The sequence below is a fragment of the Spodoptera frugiperda genome, chromosome 13 (assembly GCF_023101765.2).
Source record: "Spodoptera frugiperda isolate SF20-4 chromosome 13, AGI-APGP_CSIRO_Sfru_2.0, whole genome shotgun sequence".
Classification (NCBI taxonomy): domain Eukaryota; kingdom Metazoa; phylum Arthropoda; class Insecta; order Lepidoptera; family Noctuidae; genus Spodoptera; species Spodoptera frugiperda.
Genome location: NC_064224.1, coordinates 5,723,142 through 5,745,353, shown reverse-complemented (window position 1 = coordinate 5,745,353; position 22,212 = coordinate 5,723,142). Strand labels below are relative to the sequence as shown.

The window sequence follows — 22,212 nt, the reverse complement described above, 5'->3', positions numbered from 1 at the left end:
GAACGAGAGGCAGCTACTATAGAATTACGATCCGATCGAGTTAGAATCGAATTTCGAATACTCGATTCCATGAATGCATCGATGAATCAAATGAATACTCGCTGTACAGTTAGGGTTCATTGACTTGCACCTGGAATATGGTGTTAACCTATTTCGTTGATGTTTCTACCGTTATAAATACATCGTATTGAATGCTCTGTGTCTAGTACAAATACAATTGAATGTAGTAGTTAGTCTTATAGAATTAGAATTGAATTTTCATTGTAAATAATTGAGTTGTAAAGGTAAGAAAATACTTTCCAGTTTAACCTATCAGTGGGTGGATAACCTATTAGTCCTTATACATTTTTTTTACTTTTTAATTAAAAAAAATTATTCGTATTCAGTTTTTGGTTTTTTGAAGTCGGTTTTTGTCCGTCGAGGCCAAAAACCGAGGTTTGCAACCCGGTGAAGGACGTATATTGGTTTTTATTACCAAAACCTCAAGGGCAGTGCGACTGTACGTAACCCGTGTGGGATTGTTGATTTTTTGTAACCACGAAAATAAATTACTTTCACAATTAATAAAACTTACTTAGGTACTGAATCTATTCTGAAGATATTTAATTATTTTGTTATCCGCTTACTCACGTAACGTTTTGAAACTAGTCGAGTTCCTCATCAAAACGTTACGTGAGTAAGCCGATAACATAATAATTAATTTAGTATGTCTCACGAAAGTTACAATAAAATTGATGATATTTGTTTACAGTCTTGGAATATACCTTAGAAAAGACTAGACCTCAAAAAGCCAAACTCTGCCAGACGAATTAAACGAATAAGAGAAAGAAGTCACGGGGTTCAGCTATTCACTTATATTTTTATGATGGATGTAGGCATGTATACATATAAAATATACAGTGTACTCGTATACATAAATGTTTAAGTATTTTTTTGTTAAAATCACCATTAAGCCGTTTAGCATAAAGTTTAAAACGTCTTACTTCACGGAACCAATTACAAATGTATATGATGGATCTACTTCTAGTTTACCTTTAAGTAGACGAGTACTTACACAAGTCGTTACCGCTATGAAGCAGTTTTCCTACTTTGATAACACATTATAACTTTCCGTAACTAACTGGTAACTTGGTAGGCATCCGTTCTAGTTTAGAAGCACTTTGCATGGTCAACAAAAGAGTTTGCCAGGTAGAGGTAGTCTTTAGTGGTGTCTTTTGTCGTGGTCGTTTGCCTGGCAAGTAAGTAGAGTACATGTTGTGGTGATATGTCCTTTTTAATCATTAATCATTATGCACCTATAAGTGCCCAAGTAAGTGTGGGAGAGCCATGCTTCGGCACGAATGGGCCGGCTCGACCGGAGTGATACCACGGCCCGATAGAAGACCGACGTGAAACAACGCTTGCGTTGTGTGAGAGAGGTTACCGGAGGCCCAATTACCACCCTTTACCAATCCCCGATTCCTCAACAACCCTTAATTTACTCACCCCCAAAAGGCCGACAATGCACTTGTAATGCCTCTGGTGTTTCAAGTGTCCATGGGCGGCGGCGATTATTTTAATAAAGCTTATTAGTAGGTACTTAGAGTTGTCAAGTACATGAATTCATATCTGTTGAACAAATTACGTAGTTGCGAATATTCCAACGAACATACAATTGTAGCGACCACGAAATATTCACTCGTGGTGCAGTATTGTGACCCTACTATGTGTTCTATGCTTTATTTTTATTTATTTAGTTATAATCCATACTTTAATATAATAAATGCTGAAGTATGCGTCCGTCTATGACGTGGTATTTTTAAGTGGAAATTGTTGAAGGAATGTAGAGTGCCATAGGGTATAAAATATTACGCTACGATCAATAGAAGCGCGTGATATCGTGCAGGAGTAGCTAGTCTTCTTCAATATATTATATTAATCGTACTTTTCTGTAATCTTTTGTCATGTCCAATGTTTTTTTTAAATGTGTGTTTATCACTGGTAACTGTGAGGTAGGCGGCAGGTGTAAGTGAGGCTATACATCGTGAGGTACGGACATTTGACACATGAACAAACATGTGCGCTTATGTCTGGCGCCGGCATCAAAATAAATAAAGAGCTTGGTATAAGTGCTAACTACTTTGTAGAAATCTTAGCTAACGCGGTGTGGAACACAAGATATACTGCTTGAAACCCAAGCTCCGGGAACTTTGCTAATAGTGGTTAAATTGTGTAAAGATATTGGTTGTGACAGGAATGTGGCGGTTGTACTGTGTTGGTACATCGGGAGTTGGAGAATTTTACGAAGCGCATTGTTTCGTATGTTGCGAATTTGGTATTATCTATAGAATATTGTATCATGGGTGTATTTGTGTGCGTGTGTGTTTTGTACGTGTGTATTCTTGGGAATGGAGGTGTTTTATTACTTTGTTATGATGTTGTTGATTCTCGTAACGCAATGAACCGCCTGAAATGGAAACCCATTGCCAGGATCAGGAAGGCAATTGATGCTAAGACCGACGACGTAACCTCCTACTCGTAGTATCATCGAAGCAACCACTCTGCCAAGAGTGTACGATTGAGAAGAAGTATGATGTTGATTTGTGTTTAGGAAATCAATACGATTAATGATGTTTCTATTTGTTTGTTTAAAGGAACGTGTAATAAAATCAATTTTCATAGCATGCAAAATTTTAGAATATAGTAAGCCAAACAAAAGCTGCTTTCTTTTGAATTAATTAAATTAGTCTAGTAAAAATAAGAAATCAATAAATATATTAGAGCAGAACCTATAGTACGTACCAGCAGTACTTCACTCCGTCGCTACAGTGAATAGCAAAGAGTTTAAAACGAATGAATAGAGCAGAAACAATTTCGCTACACATGTGTACCCTTACGCTACTTTAGATAGTAAAGTAACTCTTTGTGGGGGTAATTGGCTATCTGGGTTTGTTTTATTGAAATCGTATGTTTGGTTTATTAATTTTTTAGTTTATTAAGATTGTTTTCTCACATCATTCTGTAAATAGTACATAATTTTAGTTTAGATAACATAGTTAATTCGGTTTTGCGAAAATTTCTCAGTAGTAGCATGGTGTCTGGAATTGTGCTCAGTATATGTGTTCGGAAACTTCTCCGAACCGAACATAAAAACTTCTCGAACATAAATACTTTTTGTTTGCTGGCTGGCGACGGTATCAGAATTTGAAAAAGTGACGGCATCAGAGGGAGGATCGCGACTCGCACTTTCGCCCGAGCAGGTGTAAGCATCACATGTACGCGTCGCGGGCATCAAAATTATTCTTTTGTTTTTTCTCATATTTTTTCTCATACCGTTTTGTAATCCGTTGTACATAATTAAACCAGTACCGTACCTATTATATTTTTATATTATTATACAGCCCAAGTATTCTCTCCCTAACATATGGGATAAGGGTAATAGGCTCTCCGTACTCTCCGTGTCCTGCGGACAACGTAACAGGTTACCGCGGCTCCGGCTCAAATCAGGAGAAGGAACGGAGTGGTTTTTAGTCAGTAAGAGTCTGACACTACCTCCCACCTCACCCAAGGCGGGAGGAGTCATTCGGTGATTTCCCCCCCTCTAAAAAGGGCAATAGGCTCACCCCCTATTACATAGGACTTATATAACACAAATGGTGGAAAGTGGGTGTACATTGTATAGCGGCATTACGTACCGTAATGTGCACTTCTGTCTACTCCTTCGGGGATAAAAGGCGTGGCATTGCTACAACATAATTATTATAGGATTAGCGTTCAAGATTGGCAGACGAGTATGGGATATGGCATGAAGATAGTCAACGTATTGAGAATGCAGATGTTATAATAAAAAAGTTATGAAACGAGAGGCATGTGTGTTTTTATAAGACAAGACCAGTACCCTTAGTATAAGTTTGCTTTACGTTGAACGAAAACGAAACGAGAGCGCGTTCGGCGCTCTGATTGGCTGGCGTGAATCAACCTACCAATCATAGCGCCGAAGCGCTCTCGTTTCGATCTCGTTAAACGTAAAACAAACTCGTACTAAGGGTATTGTAAACACATACGATAATTTGTCGCAATGACTATGTATGAATTTCCCCAACAATAATTTTTTAGTAAAGCCTCCAAACGTTGGTGAAGTTCCAAAACACAATATTGCCAGTTATATAAAAAGCGCCTTCAAGAATTAAGCTTCATTGCCAGTCGGTGAGCACATTTTAGCGCTCGAGTAACTCTGTAAGGGTAGAATTTCGCAAATCTCCCTTCGTAGGGATAATCTGGCGTCTAAAATGAGTGAACATTGGTAAGTAGTTAATGGAGTGTCACGTTTTTCAAATTGGTGTTTGATGTCCTATGGTTGTTAGCGACGATATAACTATTCTAGGTTATGATGTGATAAGCAATCCAGTAATTAGAAGATATTTGTCGAGGACGTCATCCAAGCGGTTTGAATTTTTTCTCATACATATTTTTCAAGGCCATTTATTTGAAAAATAATCTGTTATGCTTTGATTTGTTAGATTGATTAATTTCCAAACTACACTATACATTACTACAAATTATTTATTGATAAAGTATAATAATTTTGTGAAAAATAAATGTGAAGACAGTCAAGTAGGTAAGTATTCTACACTAATTATGCTACATAGACAGAACCTTGGTGCTCTTAGCATTCCATTTCAATATTACTCCATGTTAAATCGTGTGGTATGTTTTCGGCTTAATTATGGTATTTAGTGGAATCACGTTAAATCCCAAACGTTTGTACTGAAAGTTAGTGCGTGTTGGTACAAGTTGTTCATTGAGCATCTGATTATTTTATTTGTTACAAGCTTCCGCCCGCGAGTCCGTCCACGCGCATGTCGGTCTTCGCGTGGAAGTTTTATTTCTCCGTTTTGAGAAACTCTGACAATGACATCTTGGACTCAAATACGGCGAGGCCCATAATAATTAAGGAGATCCCTCTATTGAGCTACTGCTGTTGAGCTCGCGTTCTGTAGAATAAAACTGAATAATTCAGATAATAAAGTATAATTATACCAAGTTTCATCGAAATCGACCCGTTAGTTTTCACGTGATGCCTGAACATACAGACAGATAGAAAAAAAAAAAACAATTAATCACATATTTGGGCTTGGTATCGATCCAGTAACACCCCCTGCTATTTATTCTTTCAATATTTTCAATGTACAGAATTGAGCCTTCTACAGATTTATTATAATATGAATGAATGCATGAAAGAGAGTGTTATAAACGTAAGAGTAGACAAATATAATCAGAAAGCTCCGAACTGCTAAGCTATCGGGAGTTATACGTGTTATTATGAGTCAACCATAAAAGATAGACATTTGCTGTCGTGGATTATTTTTTAAACAATTTTAAGGAGAATATTTCCGTCATACATGATTTCTGTGTAGCTTTAACCATTAAGGCTGCACACGCGACGGAAACTTCAAAAATGGAGTAAGTTCTCCTATTTTCCCAACATTTCCCTTCACTGCTCTGCTCCTTTTGATCGTAGCGTGATGAAAAGTATACTATAACCTGCCCAGGAATATGAAGAACAATTGTGCCAAGTTTCGTTGAAATCTGTCAAGTGGTTTTTGTTTCTATAAAGAACATACAGACAGACAGACAGACAGACAGACAAAAAATTTTCTGGATGCATTTTTGGCGTCAGTATCGATCACTAATCACCCGCTGATAGTTATTTTGGAAATATATTTCATGTACAGAATTGACCTCTCTACAGATTTATTATAAGTATAGATAGAAGAAGACAAGAGTTCTAAGATTTAGCTCCGACCGCTTTGCTTAGGAATTCATCGTTTCATTAACTATTTGAATGCCGGTATATGAATAACAATAGAAAATACATTGTGTCTCGCGTAAATCTGTGTTTTAGCCACGTTCCAGCACACCACAGGTTAATTAGTAAAACTTGCCCTACGTAAGAGAAAATAAATAGAGCAAGTTTTATTTTTTACATAAGTTTACTTTATTTGCATTAGGAGTAATGACGACCCATGGCTAATAAAAAAGTGTGTTCGATTATTTTATGGAAATATTCAAAAACTATAGGTGAAAGGGATATTATGTTCAACTGTATTCATGTATGATTTCATTGTACATTAATATCATCATCATCATCATAATCATCAGCCGAGAGATGTCCAATGCTGAACAAAGGCCTTCATTAATATAGTAAAAATATTCTCCCAATCAGTTTCAAAAATAAATGGAAGATGATTTCAAAAGCAGCCACAACTTAATCAATTGAGGCAATGATTCAGTAAATATATAAAGCAGATTGCATTAATATTTTAACTTAAGTACATAATACCAATAGCAGTCCACATTCAGAAAACAAATTGAAATCCATTATTCTAAAACGACTGAGATTTTCTCGTTCTCTCGGAAATTCAATTGTTGAAGAATTCTTGTTACTATCCGTAGTAACTCAAGCCTACAGGTTGAGAGGAGATTGACATCATCTATTGGAAATTGAATTCTGAGTAAATGTTTTAAAATGCATTTTGCTGTTTTTATTGTTTTGTTTTTATTGAGTGCTACGCCGTAGCGGTGTAGTTGACTACGGCGTCACGGCTACGCTTTTAGCGTAGCTTACCTTTCACATATCTGTACCCTTAGTACGAGTTTGGTTTACGTTCAAGCGAAAACTCTGATTGGTTGGTTTATTCGAGTCGGCCAATCAGAGCTCCGAACGCGCTCTCGTTTCGATTACTTTAAACGTAAAGCAAACTCATATTAAGGGTACTGATGAGAAATGCGTCACATCGGGCGTATCCCCGATGTATATTTCAGGTCAATATTATATTAATATTATAAATGTGAAAGTTTGTTTGTTTGGATGTTTGTCCGTCAATCACGCTGAAACTAGTGAACGGATTTTGTTGAAATTTGGTACACAGAGAGGATGACTTGAGTTGGGTGATAACATACTTTTTTTCCCACGGGAACGCGGGATGGTTTTATTATATTTGTTCCTTCTATGCTACTGAAAGGCGATGCATATTTTCCGCCCATAGACACCCGAAACATCAGAGGCGTAACAAGTGTGTTGCCGGCCTTTATGGGGTGTCAAGGAATTGGGGATTGGGAAGAGGAATTGGGCATACGGTAAACTCACTCACACAACGCAAACGTTGTTCGAAGTCGGTTTTCTGGGAGGTCGTGGTATATAACTCCGGTTTTAAAGGGTTTAAAGGGTGCATTACTAATTGACAGACAGATAGGTAGCACGCTGCTATGAGTTCCTGAATATTTTAACGATACAAAGCGGTATTCAAAAGTTTTCCAGCGAAGTTGTGAAAGTTCATCAAATGCCAAAAGCTTAAGTGATTATAATTAACAGACAAAGTAAAAAGTCAGCTTAATAACAAACTTTACTTTGAGTTATGTCATTGTTAATTGAACTTTTACGATATAGTTAGCCTTGAACGTTTGTTATGAATCGTTGTTTCGATCAGTGCCCAAAATATTTTAAGGCTCTGTTTGATATCGAAGATTTAAGAATTTTCATTAATACTACGGAGTCCAAATGCGCCAGGTGTTTGGTAATAAGTGAAACCCAATTAGAATTTCTATATTTTTATTTATTTCTATACCAACATCTAAATGGCAATAGGCTCATCTCCTATTACATGATACTTGTAACACAAATGGTGAAAAGTAGATGTACAATGTACATTATATAGCGGCATTACATGCCGTAATGTGCATCTCTGCCTACCCCTTCGGGGATAAAAAGTGTGACGTTGCGTTGTACCAACATCTAAAATATCAAGCTCTATCTCCTGAAATAGGGATCGCGGGACGATCTCCGGCCACCGTAAGTACGGGCCTGCGGACGGCGAGCAAGGGTAGCTCACCGCCCGAACAGAACCAGACCCGTGCGTGCGGCGCGTCGCGTTCCGCGCGCGCCTCAAAGAGCCATCAGACCACCACAGATGGGGCCCAGCAGGGCTGATGCCTGATCCGGAGCTGCGGACTACCTAGCGGGTTTACCGGGGCTCCGGCTCGAAAAGCAGGAGAAGGAACGGGGTGGTTTTTAGTCAGTAAGAGTCTGACACTCCCTCTCGCCTCGCCCAAGGCGAGAAAAGTCATTGGATGATTTTCCCGCCTCAAAAAAAAAAACTCCTGAAATAGGCAATGCCTGTTTACGAGTAGTGTTTACAGAACAGAATGATTAATAACAATTAATGAATAGTGTCTAGAGTCTTTGACTGCCAATAGAAAACTGTTCAAGGCAAATCCTCCACTGACGTCGGTCACCGGTGACCACCACGGCGTTCAATGTGTTAAACTCAATGAGAACGTATTTACTGCTTCCCATGATTATACAAAAGTTACGTCGTGACTGTCTGTATCTCGCGACGTGAGTTTATTGGAGGCTTAATCACTAAAGGCCACACACTAACAACCTCTCTAAAGTTGCGGGGTCAATCGAAGGTATATATAATACTATTTCGAAATTCATAAGTTTTTTTAGCAAAAAGGACAGCCGTGGCGCAATAAAATGCGGTTATATTGACCACCCGCTGTAAGCTTTTCGCACGGACGTTATGAAATAGGATATTCAATTCAATGTTCTAATTTAAATGACACGTTCAAACCAAGCTATAGCTGGATGCCGGTGCCGTTACTGTGTGCCATAACCATAACTTAAGATTTAGCTAAAAGTAAATAGTTACAGAATTAGCGCCTTTAATCAAGTCAATTAATTCAAGTTATGATATACAGGGTGTAACAATAAGGGGGTATACATATCAAGTGCATGGTTTCTTGATAACATAACAAACGATACAGGAAGGGTTTTTTAAATTCATGTTTTCTTGAAACGAAGTTATGATTTTTTCCAATACATAAAATTCCAGAATCCGAACATCAAAATTAGGGAGATACTGGTCCTAGGCAATCAGATTTACAGAAGACATGTTTCGTAATATTAGCAAGTGACCCCTGAAGTGTTGTGATACGTTTGTATGATTTAAAATCAAGAACCATGCGACACCAAGTATTTGGTACCAATTTTTATCTTTTGTGTAGAGATTCTATTCCACCTATATTCTTCAGTGCTTCTTGATGTATATGGGTATTTTGTTACACGCTGTATATACCATCAAATACACTCATAGATTTCAATTATAGCCATGTTCTGTAAGGCACTTAGCAAATAAACAAAGTTTGTTCCCAATTTAGCTAGATAATTAATCCAACTAATATTGTTAATGCGAAAGATTGTGAGGATACATGAATGTATGTTTACGAAAAAAATACTTAACGGATTTTGATGTGGTCGGATAAATTAAGGCCTAGAACTAGCTGTTGCCCACGGCTTTACTTGAGTAAAAGTTGATATTTTATTACAAAATACAATAAATTCGTAGGATCAAAACTAAAAAAATGCATTTAATTGTATGTTCTCTTATTAGGTGAAATAGACAAAATATAATTATTAACTAAAAATCACGGTTTACTCACGTAACATAATGAAGCAAAGTTCTACTAGTTTCGAGTTACAGAGGGACTCTTCATCATGAGCAGCGTGCGCAAACGCGGCGACGTCATGCAGCCCACTGGTTACGCCATGCTTTGGCGCTAGCTAGAAAAACCTCGATATATTTACTAGTATGTATCAGAAGGTTCAGGTTACATCGCCCGACCAGGGATTCGAACCTGAGACCCCTTGCTCGGCAGTCACACTTGCAACCACTCGGCCAACGAGACAGTCTACGGTACTTGTTAAGTTAGTTTACGTAGTTTACATTTGTAGTAATTAAATTAAGCTCAATTTCTCTCAATAAACTGAACACAAAACACAACTAAAATAACAGAAAAAAACAAATAATTCAAGCCCCATAATACCTAGCGTATCAATACTTAAGTAGTGTACTGCAGGATTAACAAAGCAAAACTTAGCATCGAACACTTTAATTACTAAACTTTTGTAGACTAAACAAAAGTACTTTCTGAACACAAATCTCTTTTAACACATTTTCGATTTCGATCGAAAACGCGAGAAAATTTTGCCGTCAGACAGACTTTTGTAAAAAGAACTTAGGAACTAAAATGGCGGCAGTTTCTTGACCTCTAAAAAAAGTACGAAGTCTAATAGAAGCCACTGTATGTTAATTCGTTGAACGTCCTTCATTGATCATTACTGGGACGAGTGCAACACATCTTATTATATAAAAATAAGTCGCGTTTTCCTTCTTGACGCTATAACTCCGAACGCACGAACCGATTTCCACGGTTTTGTATTCGTTGGAAAGGTCTCGGGCTCTGTGAGGTTTATAGCAAGAAAATTCACTCTAGAAATCTTCGCTCTTCTCGCAATATTCTTCTCGGCTGTCCTTCTTGCTTTGATCCAATCATCCAACAGAACTACATAAAAAATACCTATATGTTGGAGTGTACACTAGCTTATAAGTTTTAACATGTACCTTTTAATAATGAAAATAAATAACCAAATCCACATTCCACATATCTACAACAGCGGTGTCTGGGCAACCGGCTGCCGTGCAACTGGTAGCGAATTCGATTCCCGCACGGAGCAACTCTTTGTGTGAAGCACAAATTGTTGTTTCGGGTCTGGGTGTCATGTGTATGTGAACTTGTATGTTTGTAAACGCACCCACGACACAGGAGAAAATCCTAGTGTGGGGCAACGTTTCAAAATATGAATGGTGGCACAAAAAGATGTCGAGTCTTTTTGTATCGAAATTGTGCAATCCTAGAACATCAAAAGTACATTCACCAGGTGTGGTCGCCCCATAACAAAGAAGATCAGCTAAACAGACTACTTAATTTACCAGCTTGCACAGCAATAGCGAAACTGAATTACTTCGTAGGTCATAATCTCTATCTGTTCAAAAAAAGAAACGCATGAAAGTTGCATATTAAGGCGAATGCGGATGTCCAAAAAGAGAAAATCACAAAAATTTTGGTACTTATAATAAAACATTTTTGTTATGAAAGAAATATCCTGTTTAATAAAATTAGATTTTATAATAATCAAAATTTTGAACAGAACTTTCAACATTATATTTTCAAGAAAATAAAGCAAATACTACCGCTAGCAACAGAATCAATTTCAAATCTCCTTGTTACATACTTATACTCAAAAATGCGAAACGTAACTAAAGTAATGTTGAAAAGTAAGCGTATTTAATCTTATTATTCACTAAACATATAAAAAAGAGATTTCAACGAAACCGCGAGATTACCCTTCAGAATAAAATAAACTTACCTCTTTGTAAAATGACTAAATAACCGTAACGTTTTCTTTCACAAAAATTACGTACATTCAATTTACTAAGAATGTTGTCTTCCGTTTTTGCTTCAAGCGAATTTCGTTTTTATTTGTTACCGAAATCTAATTTCGTAATCTTTAATATTAATATGTGTGTTTGTTTTTTCGGGTAAATAGTAATTTTGTTATAGTGAATTGGTACATAATTAAGAGTGGTTGTATGTTTGTTGAAATTAAAACAAGGTTAATTATTTATTTATTTTCATTTTATTTTCAGCCATGGTTGTCCCACTGCAGGGCAAACTGCCTTCCTACCCTCCTTCCACTCGTCTCTCCGTAGAGCTTCACACTTTCATTAATTAATTTAGGATCTAATTGGTTTTTTGTTCTTTTTTTATTTTTTATAGTTCTTTTTATGATTTTATAATAAATTCTCTATTTGACGTAAAAATATTCATACACAAATCATAGTCTTTGACGTTCCAATAAAAGCATTTACTAATAGGAAACTTGCCTATTATAAATTGTACAGATAATAATTATAATACTAAATAATAAATTATAAAAACATTATTGAAAAACCTGACATACGTAAAAACTTAAGCTTCCTTAATGAAGTAAAAAAAAATATACTAAAATACAATACAATACAAATGTATGTATATATATATATATTTTATTTAAAGGTAAATTAGATGTTTAAGGAAAGTCTACGTAGTTGTATACAGTTCAAGGGTTGTTTTTTTAAATGTGACGATTAATTAAGGGACTTATTGCAGTAGGATCGGAGCGAATAAGCTAGCACTTAGTATGACCGAGGGCCATAATTCTCCGCATTGCAGACAACATTGCAACAACTATGTTTAAGCATGAGTTTCAAGTTATAGGCTTTTGGTAATTTTAATGATAGGCGTAAGAAAAATGTGTTTAGTGCACTTTTTTTTAAACATTGCTGTGTTTGTAAACGCACTCAATATACAGGGGAAACAGGGTAGTAGGCAGGGTATAATAATATTACATTATAATAAAAAATCGAATTAGCCCGTCAATTACGTAATTGAAAAAAAACCGACTTCCCGAAACTAAAAATCCTATACTAAAAACCTTAAACTAAAATCCAAATTAAAAAACCCCCGACAAAAAACTTAATTTCCCTTTAAAAAGTAAAAAAATAATAAAAGAAACTTAATCTTAAAGTACCTAAGAATGTACTAATAATTCTAAAAAATTACGTCGCGTTGGGGGACCGCTCCTAATTATTTCTTAGAATTATTCTATTATATTCTAAAATAGAAATATAGCGGCGCGGGCGGCGGTGTACAGTCCATATGAATGCGGTCCCCCAACGAGACGTATTTTTTTAGAATTATTAGTACATTCTTAGGTACTTTAAGATTAAGTTTCTTTTATTATTTTTTTACTTTTTAAAGGGAAATTAAGTTTTTTGTGGGGGTTTTTTAAATTTTTAATTTAATTTTTTATTTTATACTCTTTATAGGTAGGTTAGATTAAGTTAGGCTTAGTATATTACATATACTTACTATAATTTCGATTCTTGTTAAGGTAAAGATTACATTCGAGGTCAAGCTCGGTCGCTTTTACTTTTATTTTTTTTTGACTTATTAATTACTAATTTTTGTTTCTACATATAAGTAGGCTAAAGATTACATTGGTGCAAGATTCTTTAAATTAAAAATTTTTAATTTAATTATTATTTTTTTAATTTTTTTTAATTTTTATTTAATTTTTTATTTATGTTAATAAGAAAAAATAAGATCTTTCAATATCTTCTTTCATTGCGGTTTAATTTGAGACCCCATCCCAGTATATTTGCAGACCTTCGGCTAATCTCCCCACTTTCACCGCCCATAACTTTAAAACGGCTTAACCGATTTTCCTCAAACATGTCTAAGAACACTCGCATGTAAGTCCCCTTTCATACGAAAAAAACTAAATTGAAATCACTGCATCCGTTTGGGAGTTACGATGCCACAGACAGACAGACAGACAGACAGACAGACAGACAGACAGACACGTCAAACTTATAACACCCCTCTTTTTGCGTCGGGGTTAAAAATAACGATCATTGTACTGCCTGCGTCTACCCACTGCTAGTTTAGAAGTCGGTGCCACAACCTCATAACAAAACATAAGTTACCGATTCTTCCTGCATATATTAAATATTAAATAACTATATATTAAATAAATTATATTTAATATATAATTTGTATGAAGAATATATAGAATTATATAAAGCTGAAGAGTTTGTTTGTTTGAACGCGCTAATCTCCGGATCTGCTGGTCCGATTTTAATAATTGTTTTTGTGTTGGATAACAGTCTATTTTTTCAGCAAGATTATATGCTATATAATATTACGCTGAGCCGAGGTGAAACCACGATGAATTAGCTAGTACTTAGATTAAAAAAATAAATAAGTTCAGTTTAGGAGAGGGAGGTAATTACGTCACGTTACTGTATAAAAAGAAGGTAAGTCTCTCGAGTGACGTCATCGTCAAACGATATTTCAAATCAATGTATCGTCAAAAGTATTAATTTTGTAAGAAAAGAAAAAAAATACGAGTCTATAGTTTTAAAATCAGAGCCAGTGGATGCGGGTGGCGGCTTGTCGTTCTACGTGGAGGACCAAGGGGGAGGCCTTTGTTCAGCAGTGGACGTCTCTCGGCTGATGATGATAATGATGAAAGTTTTAAAATCAGACAGACAATAAAAAAAACGTTTCAAATTGTGCACATTTCTGGAGTCTTCTATAGTAATTAGGGAATTATTATTTCAGTTTCAAGTCTGTCTTCAATCTAATCAAAAAGAGGTCAAAATTATTTTAAAGAAAGAAGGCTGTGCCTCCTAACTTGGACTGCGTCCCCTAGGACCGACGGCGTTGGTTTGATGACCGTTTTCCGTGCACCACGATCGACTGGTATAATTTGTTCGCTATCATAAAACCGAACGCCTTGCCGTTATTTGCTACACGGCAATATTTGTGTACCGATTTTACAACCCCTGAATGTAAATTCTGACGGTGAAAATGAAAGCTTGAAGCGATGCTTAATGCTGAAAGCGATACATGAGTTAAATTAAATTTGTAATTCATTTTACGAGTGTTATCTACGTAGCTTTATATTCGTTGCTGACTCATGAGATTCGTGACTGCGTCGTTTGGTCGATTGGTCGCTAGTGCTAGTCGCTAGTGTGACAAGGGGTCTCGGGTTCGATTCCCGGGTCGGGCAAAGAATTACTGGGCTTTTTTCGGTTTTTCTAATTTTTTTTCAGCAGTAGCACGGAGACTGGAATTGTGCCCAGTATATGGCAATAGGCTCACCGGAAACACTAAAGGAGTTACAAGTGCATTGCCGGCATTTTGGGGATTCTTAAATTCCTATTTAAGGGTTTTTGGGGAATCGGGGATTGGGAAGATTGGGAAGGGGGGAATCGGGCTTTCGGTAACCTCACTCACATAATGAAACACAACGCAAGCGTTGTTTCACGTCGGTTTTCTATGAGGCCGTGGTATCACTCCGTGTGAGCCGGCCCATTCGTGCCGAAGCATGGCTCTCCCACACTTAAAATTCTAAACCATTACTTACTAGTTTTAACTAAGCCTTGACGTGACAACTAGTTATAGTCAAAAAATCATGTCAGTGGTGAATTTTAGTCTCCCCTAGTTATTTATAAGAACCACATTTCAAGTCGGCCAGTATTTTTATTTGTCGGGCTTTACCAAAGTTTGGAAAAGAAGGTTGGGTTACCAAAATATTGTTTTATGTTTGTATGTCTGTGCAGGATAAACGTTTCTTCCCCTTAGATAAATGTGTCTAAGAACTGGGTGGAATAACAAAGTTCTATTCGAAAAATATTAGGTAAGCGATGTGACTCATAAAGATGGAATGATAACACAATGTTAGGAGCGTTTTTCTAAACAATAATAGAGACGCTTTACTTATATTTTGTAAAAAATAATCCGTACATGTTGCGTGTTTTAATGCTCTTAATTCGCCTATCAAAAAATATTGCTTCGGATATAATTTTGTTGTAATTAATTTCTAGACTGCATTAATGCAGTCTAGAACTGAAGGTTAAACACCATTTCTTGTCCTCAAGGTTCTTTATCTATCACTTTGACTGAATATTAGTTTTACGTTATTTATTTATTTAATTTATTTATTCCATGTCCACACAGAATACATTTTTATATACTAAGCCCCACAAAACCGTTGCCGTTGTAATGGTTTGACTGTGGGGTCGCTGAATCTCTATGTTAATATGTTAAACATTTCTAAAAACTAAAAGTGTCCAAGTAATATAATTTGTTCTTAAATAGTTGAAGCAATCGAAAAAATGTAACCAAGAATTGTATTGTGAATCCGACTGTTTCTTGCTCGTTCATCTCCATAGTATTCTACACTTTGGAACGAGCAAATAGCTTCACTAGAGGACTGACTGACAGAGATTCGTTATTAATATTATTATATTTGCTTTGATATTCAAAAGCACCTTCCTGGTCTAATTAAAATATATATAATTTTATACATGGTGTAAACGGAACGCTCCTGAAAAAAAGCTACAAAAATGTTTTGTTTTATATTTTAATCGTTTTTGTTTTTACAACATTAGCCTAAACCAGTTGATTATAGCTAACATTAAATAAACATTAAATTTCTTTTTTGAAATTGCGAACAAATGTATTCGAACTAGAGAATTACTTTTATTGTAACTTTCGTGAGACATACTAAATTAATTATTATGTTATCGGCTTACTCACGTAATGTTTTGACGAGGAACTCGACTAGTTTCAAGCCATGCTAGAGGCTCATATTCATGAGCAGCATTACGCGACACACGACGCGGCGATTGTCGCACTGCTACTGGCGATTCGAGCTACGCGCCCATCGGGCCCTCTGCCTGGAATCGCGCGTACTATCCGGCGCGCGCGACGATGTTGGCTCGTTAGACTCGCTCGCCGGCGGCTGCGCAGGTGTTGGGTTCGATTCTCGGGTCGACGCAAAAACGGTGTTACATACCGCGCTCACTGTGTCACACTCCAGACCCGCAACATTGTAGGCTGACGCAGATTGCAGACTTGGCTTCCAGGCAGGAGGTAATGCCTGGAAGCCAAGTCGGCGCGATGGGCGCGTAGCTCGAATCGCCAGTAGCAGTGCGACAATCGCCGCGTCGTGTGTCGCGTAATGCTGCTCATGAATATGAGCCTCTAGCATGGCTTGAAACTAGTCGAGTTCCTCGTCAAAACATTACGTGAGTAACCCGATAGCATAATAATTAATAGAGAATTACTTTTGTAATATAAGACGATCACGGACTTTCTCAAATTAGAGATTTGTTTATTATATTTAATGTTTTAGAGTTAAAATTTTATACGATTACATTTATTGCGCTTACATCCTGAAGTTTGACTATTGAATTCTAATTGGAAAATTAATTTTGCATTGTATCTTCATGTCGCCTTTTATCGCCGAAAGGGTAGGCAGAGGTGCACATTAAGACGCGTAATGCCGCTGTGCAATGTACACCCACTTTACACAATTTATGTTGTAAGTCCCATGTAATATATTAGGTTGTGAGATTGCCATATACCGGGTACATTTCCAGACTCCGTGCTACTGCTGAGAAATTTTCGAAAAACCGAAAAAGCCCAACTAGACTTCTCCCGACCCGGGAATCGAACCTGAGACCACTTGCCCGGCAATTGCAATCGACGTATTCCTCTCGGGAGGTGATAATACAACTAATTTCCTACAAAATTAGCCCTGAGGTTCTTGAGCGGAAAGTGGCTAGTTTCTGAGATATTCAACATTTTTGGTTTTGGTAAAAAAATCCCGAATTGATTACAAAAACATCAATAAATAAACAAATACTGGTTGGATTTTAGTAGTTGTAGTTTTAATAAGTTGCCAATACATCAGTTATCATTTATAAATACTAATAATGGCACAAGTATCATTCGTTTTAAAATAGCAAGTAATTTCCTATTAAATTTTGTTTTGTATCACTAATTTGATCGATAGAAAACTGGATTTATTTCAAAAAAAAAAAAAATATATGACACTAAGCGTACAAACTATTAGAAAAACTTCCTTGGTTTTATTAGCTACCCAGAAACATGCAGGGGCTAATTTTGTAGGAAATTAGTTGTATTATCACCTCCCGAGAGGAATACGTGCAATTCAAAGTCACCCTGTATACAAGTTTATCGGGTGATATGAAGGTGATGAAACAAGCGTTAACTAAACTAAATGTTTGTATGTACATGAATACATACATACATAGTAATATATACTCCAACGGTTATGTTCACCGGAGGCCCAATTCCCCCCTTCCCAATCTTCCCCATCCCCATTCCCGAACAACAAGCCTTAAATTCCTGACTCCCAAAAAGCCGGTAACGCACTTGTAAAGCCTCTGGTGTTTCAAGTGTCCATGGGCGGCAGCGATTGCTTACCATCAGGTAATACGTCTGCTCGATTACCGGCATGTCTCATAAAAAAAAAAAAATGTTTTCATCCCATATTCAACCAACATTTTACATACAAACTCTTTCTAGAATATTCGCTTAAAAACAGGTCTTTGTATCAACACACACATTGGATAGGTACGTTGAGCATAAAATAAGGGCTAGGACACAATACTGCTTTACGATAACGCATCGTAATTTATAATCTACGAGACCGCATAACAAGATAATGTTATCGTCCATTGCAAGAATTCTTCTACGCAAGACGCGATAATTTCCATGCTTGTCTAACGGAATGGAGATAGCATTGTAAAAGGGCAGGTTCCTATCCTAGCCAAGTTTAATTTCACGTGAAGTGAGTGCTGTTGTACACTTTATCCAAACACAGACTTCACGCGACTATTATCCCTAGATAGACTATAATAAATCCCTAGGATCAAGGAACAGAATTTTTGCTCGGCAGCCTTCATAACAGTTTACCAATAAATTGTTGAATAGTCACATTGTGTAGCTGTTCAACTTCGTATATGCGATGCGATACTAAAAGAATGTTGTAGCCTCACCTTAAGGTAATATTTTCTATATACACCCGTTGTCTCAACATGTCGAGGCAACGACTGGAAAATGTTATTTCTTACCTCAAACTGAGCTATCGTATCACTGTGCTTAGATCTGAAAACATACAGGGGATTATGCTGCTTACGTAGCTTTGTATTAAGGGTTATTGTTCTGTGTGACTTGATATTTTGAATTTACATTAACCTACCTGGTCATGCATGAAGTAATGCTTCTGATCTTTGGTAAGGCTAGGCTAAGCTCCAGGTAAAAAGCCCCTGAGTACATCGAGAGGCACACCAAGCGGTTTATCAATGATATGTTTGTGTTCCTCCCACTCACACAAAGTGTTTTGATTTAAGTTTCATTGTGCGAACCAGCAGCGGTTTGCCAGCCATTGCGTTAACCATGCAGTAAAAAATATTAAACATTTCATAGCATTAAAAAGTCGAAATAATTTCCTGTTGACTGAGAAAGAGGAAACTACCCAATTCAACGCAACCGTTCATCCGACAGTTGCGTATGTTTCACCAGAAAATAAATACTCGAATATGTATTCGATGACGATATATGTAGGCAGACCACCCGGTCTGCTTTGTGTCTACAATCAATATTTACGCTCGAGTCCATCGCGCGTCGTCGCGACGATTTTGTACCTGTTTCATCGATATCAAATATCTGTTATTAGAATACTGTGAAGTTGTTATAACACTATTGGAAATGGTGATCCTTGGAGTATGGCATACGAAAACAAATACAAATAGCTTTTGCACTTAAATTCGAGCGGTTTTTTAATTCGTTTTGTATTCTAACTTTTTTTTTTATTTGAAAATAGATAGATAGAAGAATAGATAATATGTAGAAGAGAAGACTAATGCCCGAATACTCAAACGCTACTCAATTTTAAGACGCTCTCAAATGTAGTTCTGTCACTACCAATACTTTATAAAATTACAGAGATAACATGATATCTAAGTACAACTTAAAATTGAGTAGCGTTTGAGTATTCGGGCATAAATCAGTTAACCGTAGTTTCGCGTTTTTACGTATACTTCATATATTTTTCTAAAAACAACATGATTTCCCTTTTGACGCAAAAAGGTTTATAATTTATTTATCGTATAAGCGTTTTTTTTCCTTTCTCTGTATTTTTTCAAGCAGCGGTAAATTACCTTTGATTTAAGCTTGGAACTGTTTTTATCTATACGTAACTTCTAGTCACTTGAAATGTTAACTATCTTCCATACATTTTTTTTTTATGAAACACGCCGGTAATCGAGCAGACGTATTACCTGATGGTAAGCAATCGCCGCCGCCCATGGACACTTAAAACACCAGAGGCGTTACAAGTGCGTTGCCGGCTTTTTGGGATGATGATGGGGGATGAGGAAGATTGGGAATGGGGAATTGGGCCTCCGGTAACTTCACTCACACAACAAAACACAACGCAAGCGTTTGTTTCACGTCGGTTTTCTGTGAGGCCGTGGTATCACTCCGGTCGAGCCGGCCCATTCGTGCCGAAGCATGGCTCTCCCACACTTAAAACACGTAAAACAGATGTACACAAGACAACATTTACAGGTAACATATCCACACAACAATCATTTACAGTGTAGTACTTTTTTATGAAACACTCCGGTAAAAATAATCATATTACTAATGCTTAATGATAATAATAAAAATAATCTGTAGCTGTAGCAACACCGAATGTGAAATATCAAAAATTTTTACTCATTTTTATTAAATCCAAAATAATACAATTTTGAAGCATTTTACAGTTTATAACAAATAAGCTATATAATTCAGAAAGAACTTTTTACAAATAAATAACATGAGAGAATTTAAAAACCAAAATTTCACAAAAATAACGAAAAATAACAGTGACATGACATTAGATGTCAAATGGTAATGGGTAAAATCACGATATAATCACAATATGATAACACGAAGAGCTGCAGCTATACAAAGGACACGCCCACCATCTCCGACCTCGTCGCCCAGCTCCGCCCCGCCATCATCGGCACCACCACCAGATGCAGTGGTGTCACCGACGGTTGCAGGCGCGTCGAGCTCTAGCGACGAGTATTTTTCCCCGCCCACGTCGCCACCACCTACACGTCGCCGGGGAAGACGTCGGCCACCGAGTGGCTTAGGACCACGAGGCCCACTGGCTTCGGGAGGAGTCCCAGCGCCCGGTGGTAATGTGTCGCGCATGAAATGGACAAGATCCATTAATGAAAATGTCATGCGCGCATATTTTAGGGCAACAGAGGGAGGAAGGAACCTGACAGCGTACCGTGTCAGAATGCTTGCCTTGTTTCAGGAGCTCGAACCAACCATCAACGTGTCGGCACAAAGACTGTCGGATCAGGTGCGAGTCATTCAGCGTAATCGTATGTTGGATGATATTGTACTTGATCGACTGCAAAGTGAAGAACTCAGGAGTCGTGTCATCATTCCGCTGCAACAAAATATAGAGGAACCAACACAAATTGAACCTGTTGTTGCACCGAATGATGATAGGACTACGGAGGTAAGTACTCACAAATGCAGTGAAGAATTGAGGAGGGCTTTGGAGGATGCGATTCGGGAATACCGGTTTATATCGCCCTCTCTTAGACCGCGTTTACCTCGTCTGCCCATGCATAAAAAGAACAGGGCGCTAGTATGTGCCCTGGACTCGGAGCTATCAAATTATTTTGATAGTTCTGAGGACCTTATCGATAGTCATTCAATTCTGTACTGTGGAGCAATAGCAGCATGCCGTGTAGCTAACGTAAAACTACTCGAAAGAGAAAACAACAGCACACGGCAGAAACCAGCTGTACCAGCTTGGCAGTGCAGGATTGAACGACGTATCGATGAGGCTAGGACACTTATTGCCAAATTGATCTGTTTCAGGGAGGGCAACACGCGCCCAAGAGTGATGCGTTTTGTGAGGCGGGCGTTCCTGGGGATGGATATAAACCCCCAGGACTATGTCTCACATATTACGGAGCGTCTTGACTTCCTGAAACAGAGAATTTATGCATGGGCAAACCGTATTCGTCGGTATAAGAAGCGAGTGGAACGGTATACACAGAATCGCACATTCCAAAGGGATCAAAGGTGGGTGTATAGAAATTGGGAGCTAAAAGAACAGACTAGGACTGACACGTGCCTACCAGATGCTGATGTTACGACGTCGTTCTGGCGTAGCATTTGGTCGGCACCTGTTTGTCACACTGAAGGGGATTGGATTGAGAAGGTTAGGCGAAAATGTGAACTGGTACCAGAAATGGAACAAATCTCCATAACCACGGAAGATGTGTCTAATGCAGCCTATCCGTTGGCTAACTGGAAAGCTCCAGGCCCGGATGGGCTGCACAATTTCTGGTTAAGATGGTTTACCAGTTCGCATAGTCGCTTGGCATCTCAATTTCAGTCAGCTTTGGAGTCTGGATCTTTGCCTCAATTCTTTACGACTGGGTTAACCCACCTGCTCCATAAATCTGGAAGTACCGCGGAACCCAAAAATTATCGGCCGATTACGTGCCTACCGACAATTTATAAACTCCTAACATCCATTTTGAGAGAAAAACTTAATAAGCATATTGAAGACAATAATATCATGTCTACCTCTCAAAATGGATGTAGGAATAGGTCCCGTGGTACTAAGGAGCTTCTCCTCATTGACATGTCCATTTGCCAACAGGTTCGTAGATCTCACAAGAATTTGTCCACATGCTGGATAGATTATAAGAAGGCCTACGACTCCGTGCCACATACATGGCTCATGAGGGTACTGGAGCTGTACAAAGTCGATACAGCTCTGCGTGCTTTCCTGATGTCATGTATGAGACAATGGAGAACAGTTCTTCGCTATCCAGGATGTCGACAAATTTGTGAGAACGATGAACCCATTAGGATAGAGCGTGG

At 37.6% G+C, this 22,212-nt stretch overlaps 1 protein-coding gene across 1 annotated transcript; it reads left to right on the top strand.

The window, feature by feature from the left end:
- The first annotated feature begins 20,599 nt into the window (after nucleotides 1-20,599).
- LOC126911313 (uncharacterized) lies at nucleotides 20,600-22,205 on the top strand. The gene is made up of 3 exons (XM_050697920.1): nucleotides 20,600-21,541; nucleotides 21,989-22,075; nucleotides 22,164-22,205. Exons 1-3 carry the CDS (start codon nucleotides 20,600-20,602, stop codon nucleotides 22,203-22,205), a joined length of 1,071 nt encoding a protein of 356 aa, XP_050553877.1.
- Nucleotides 22,206-22,212: the final 7 nt, after the last annotated feature.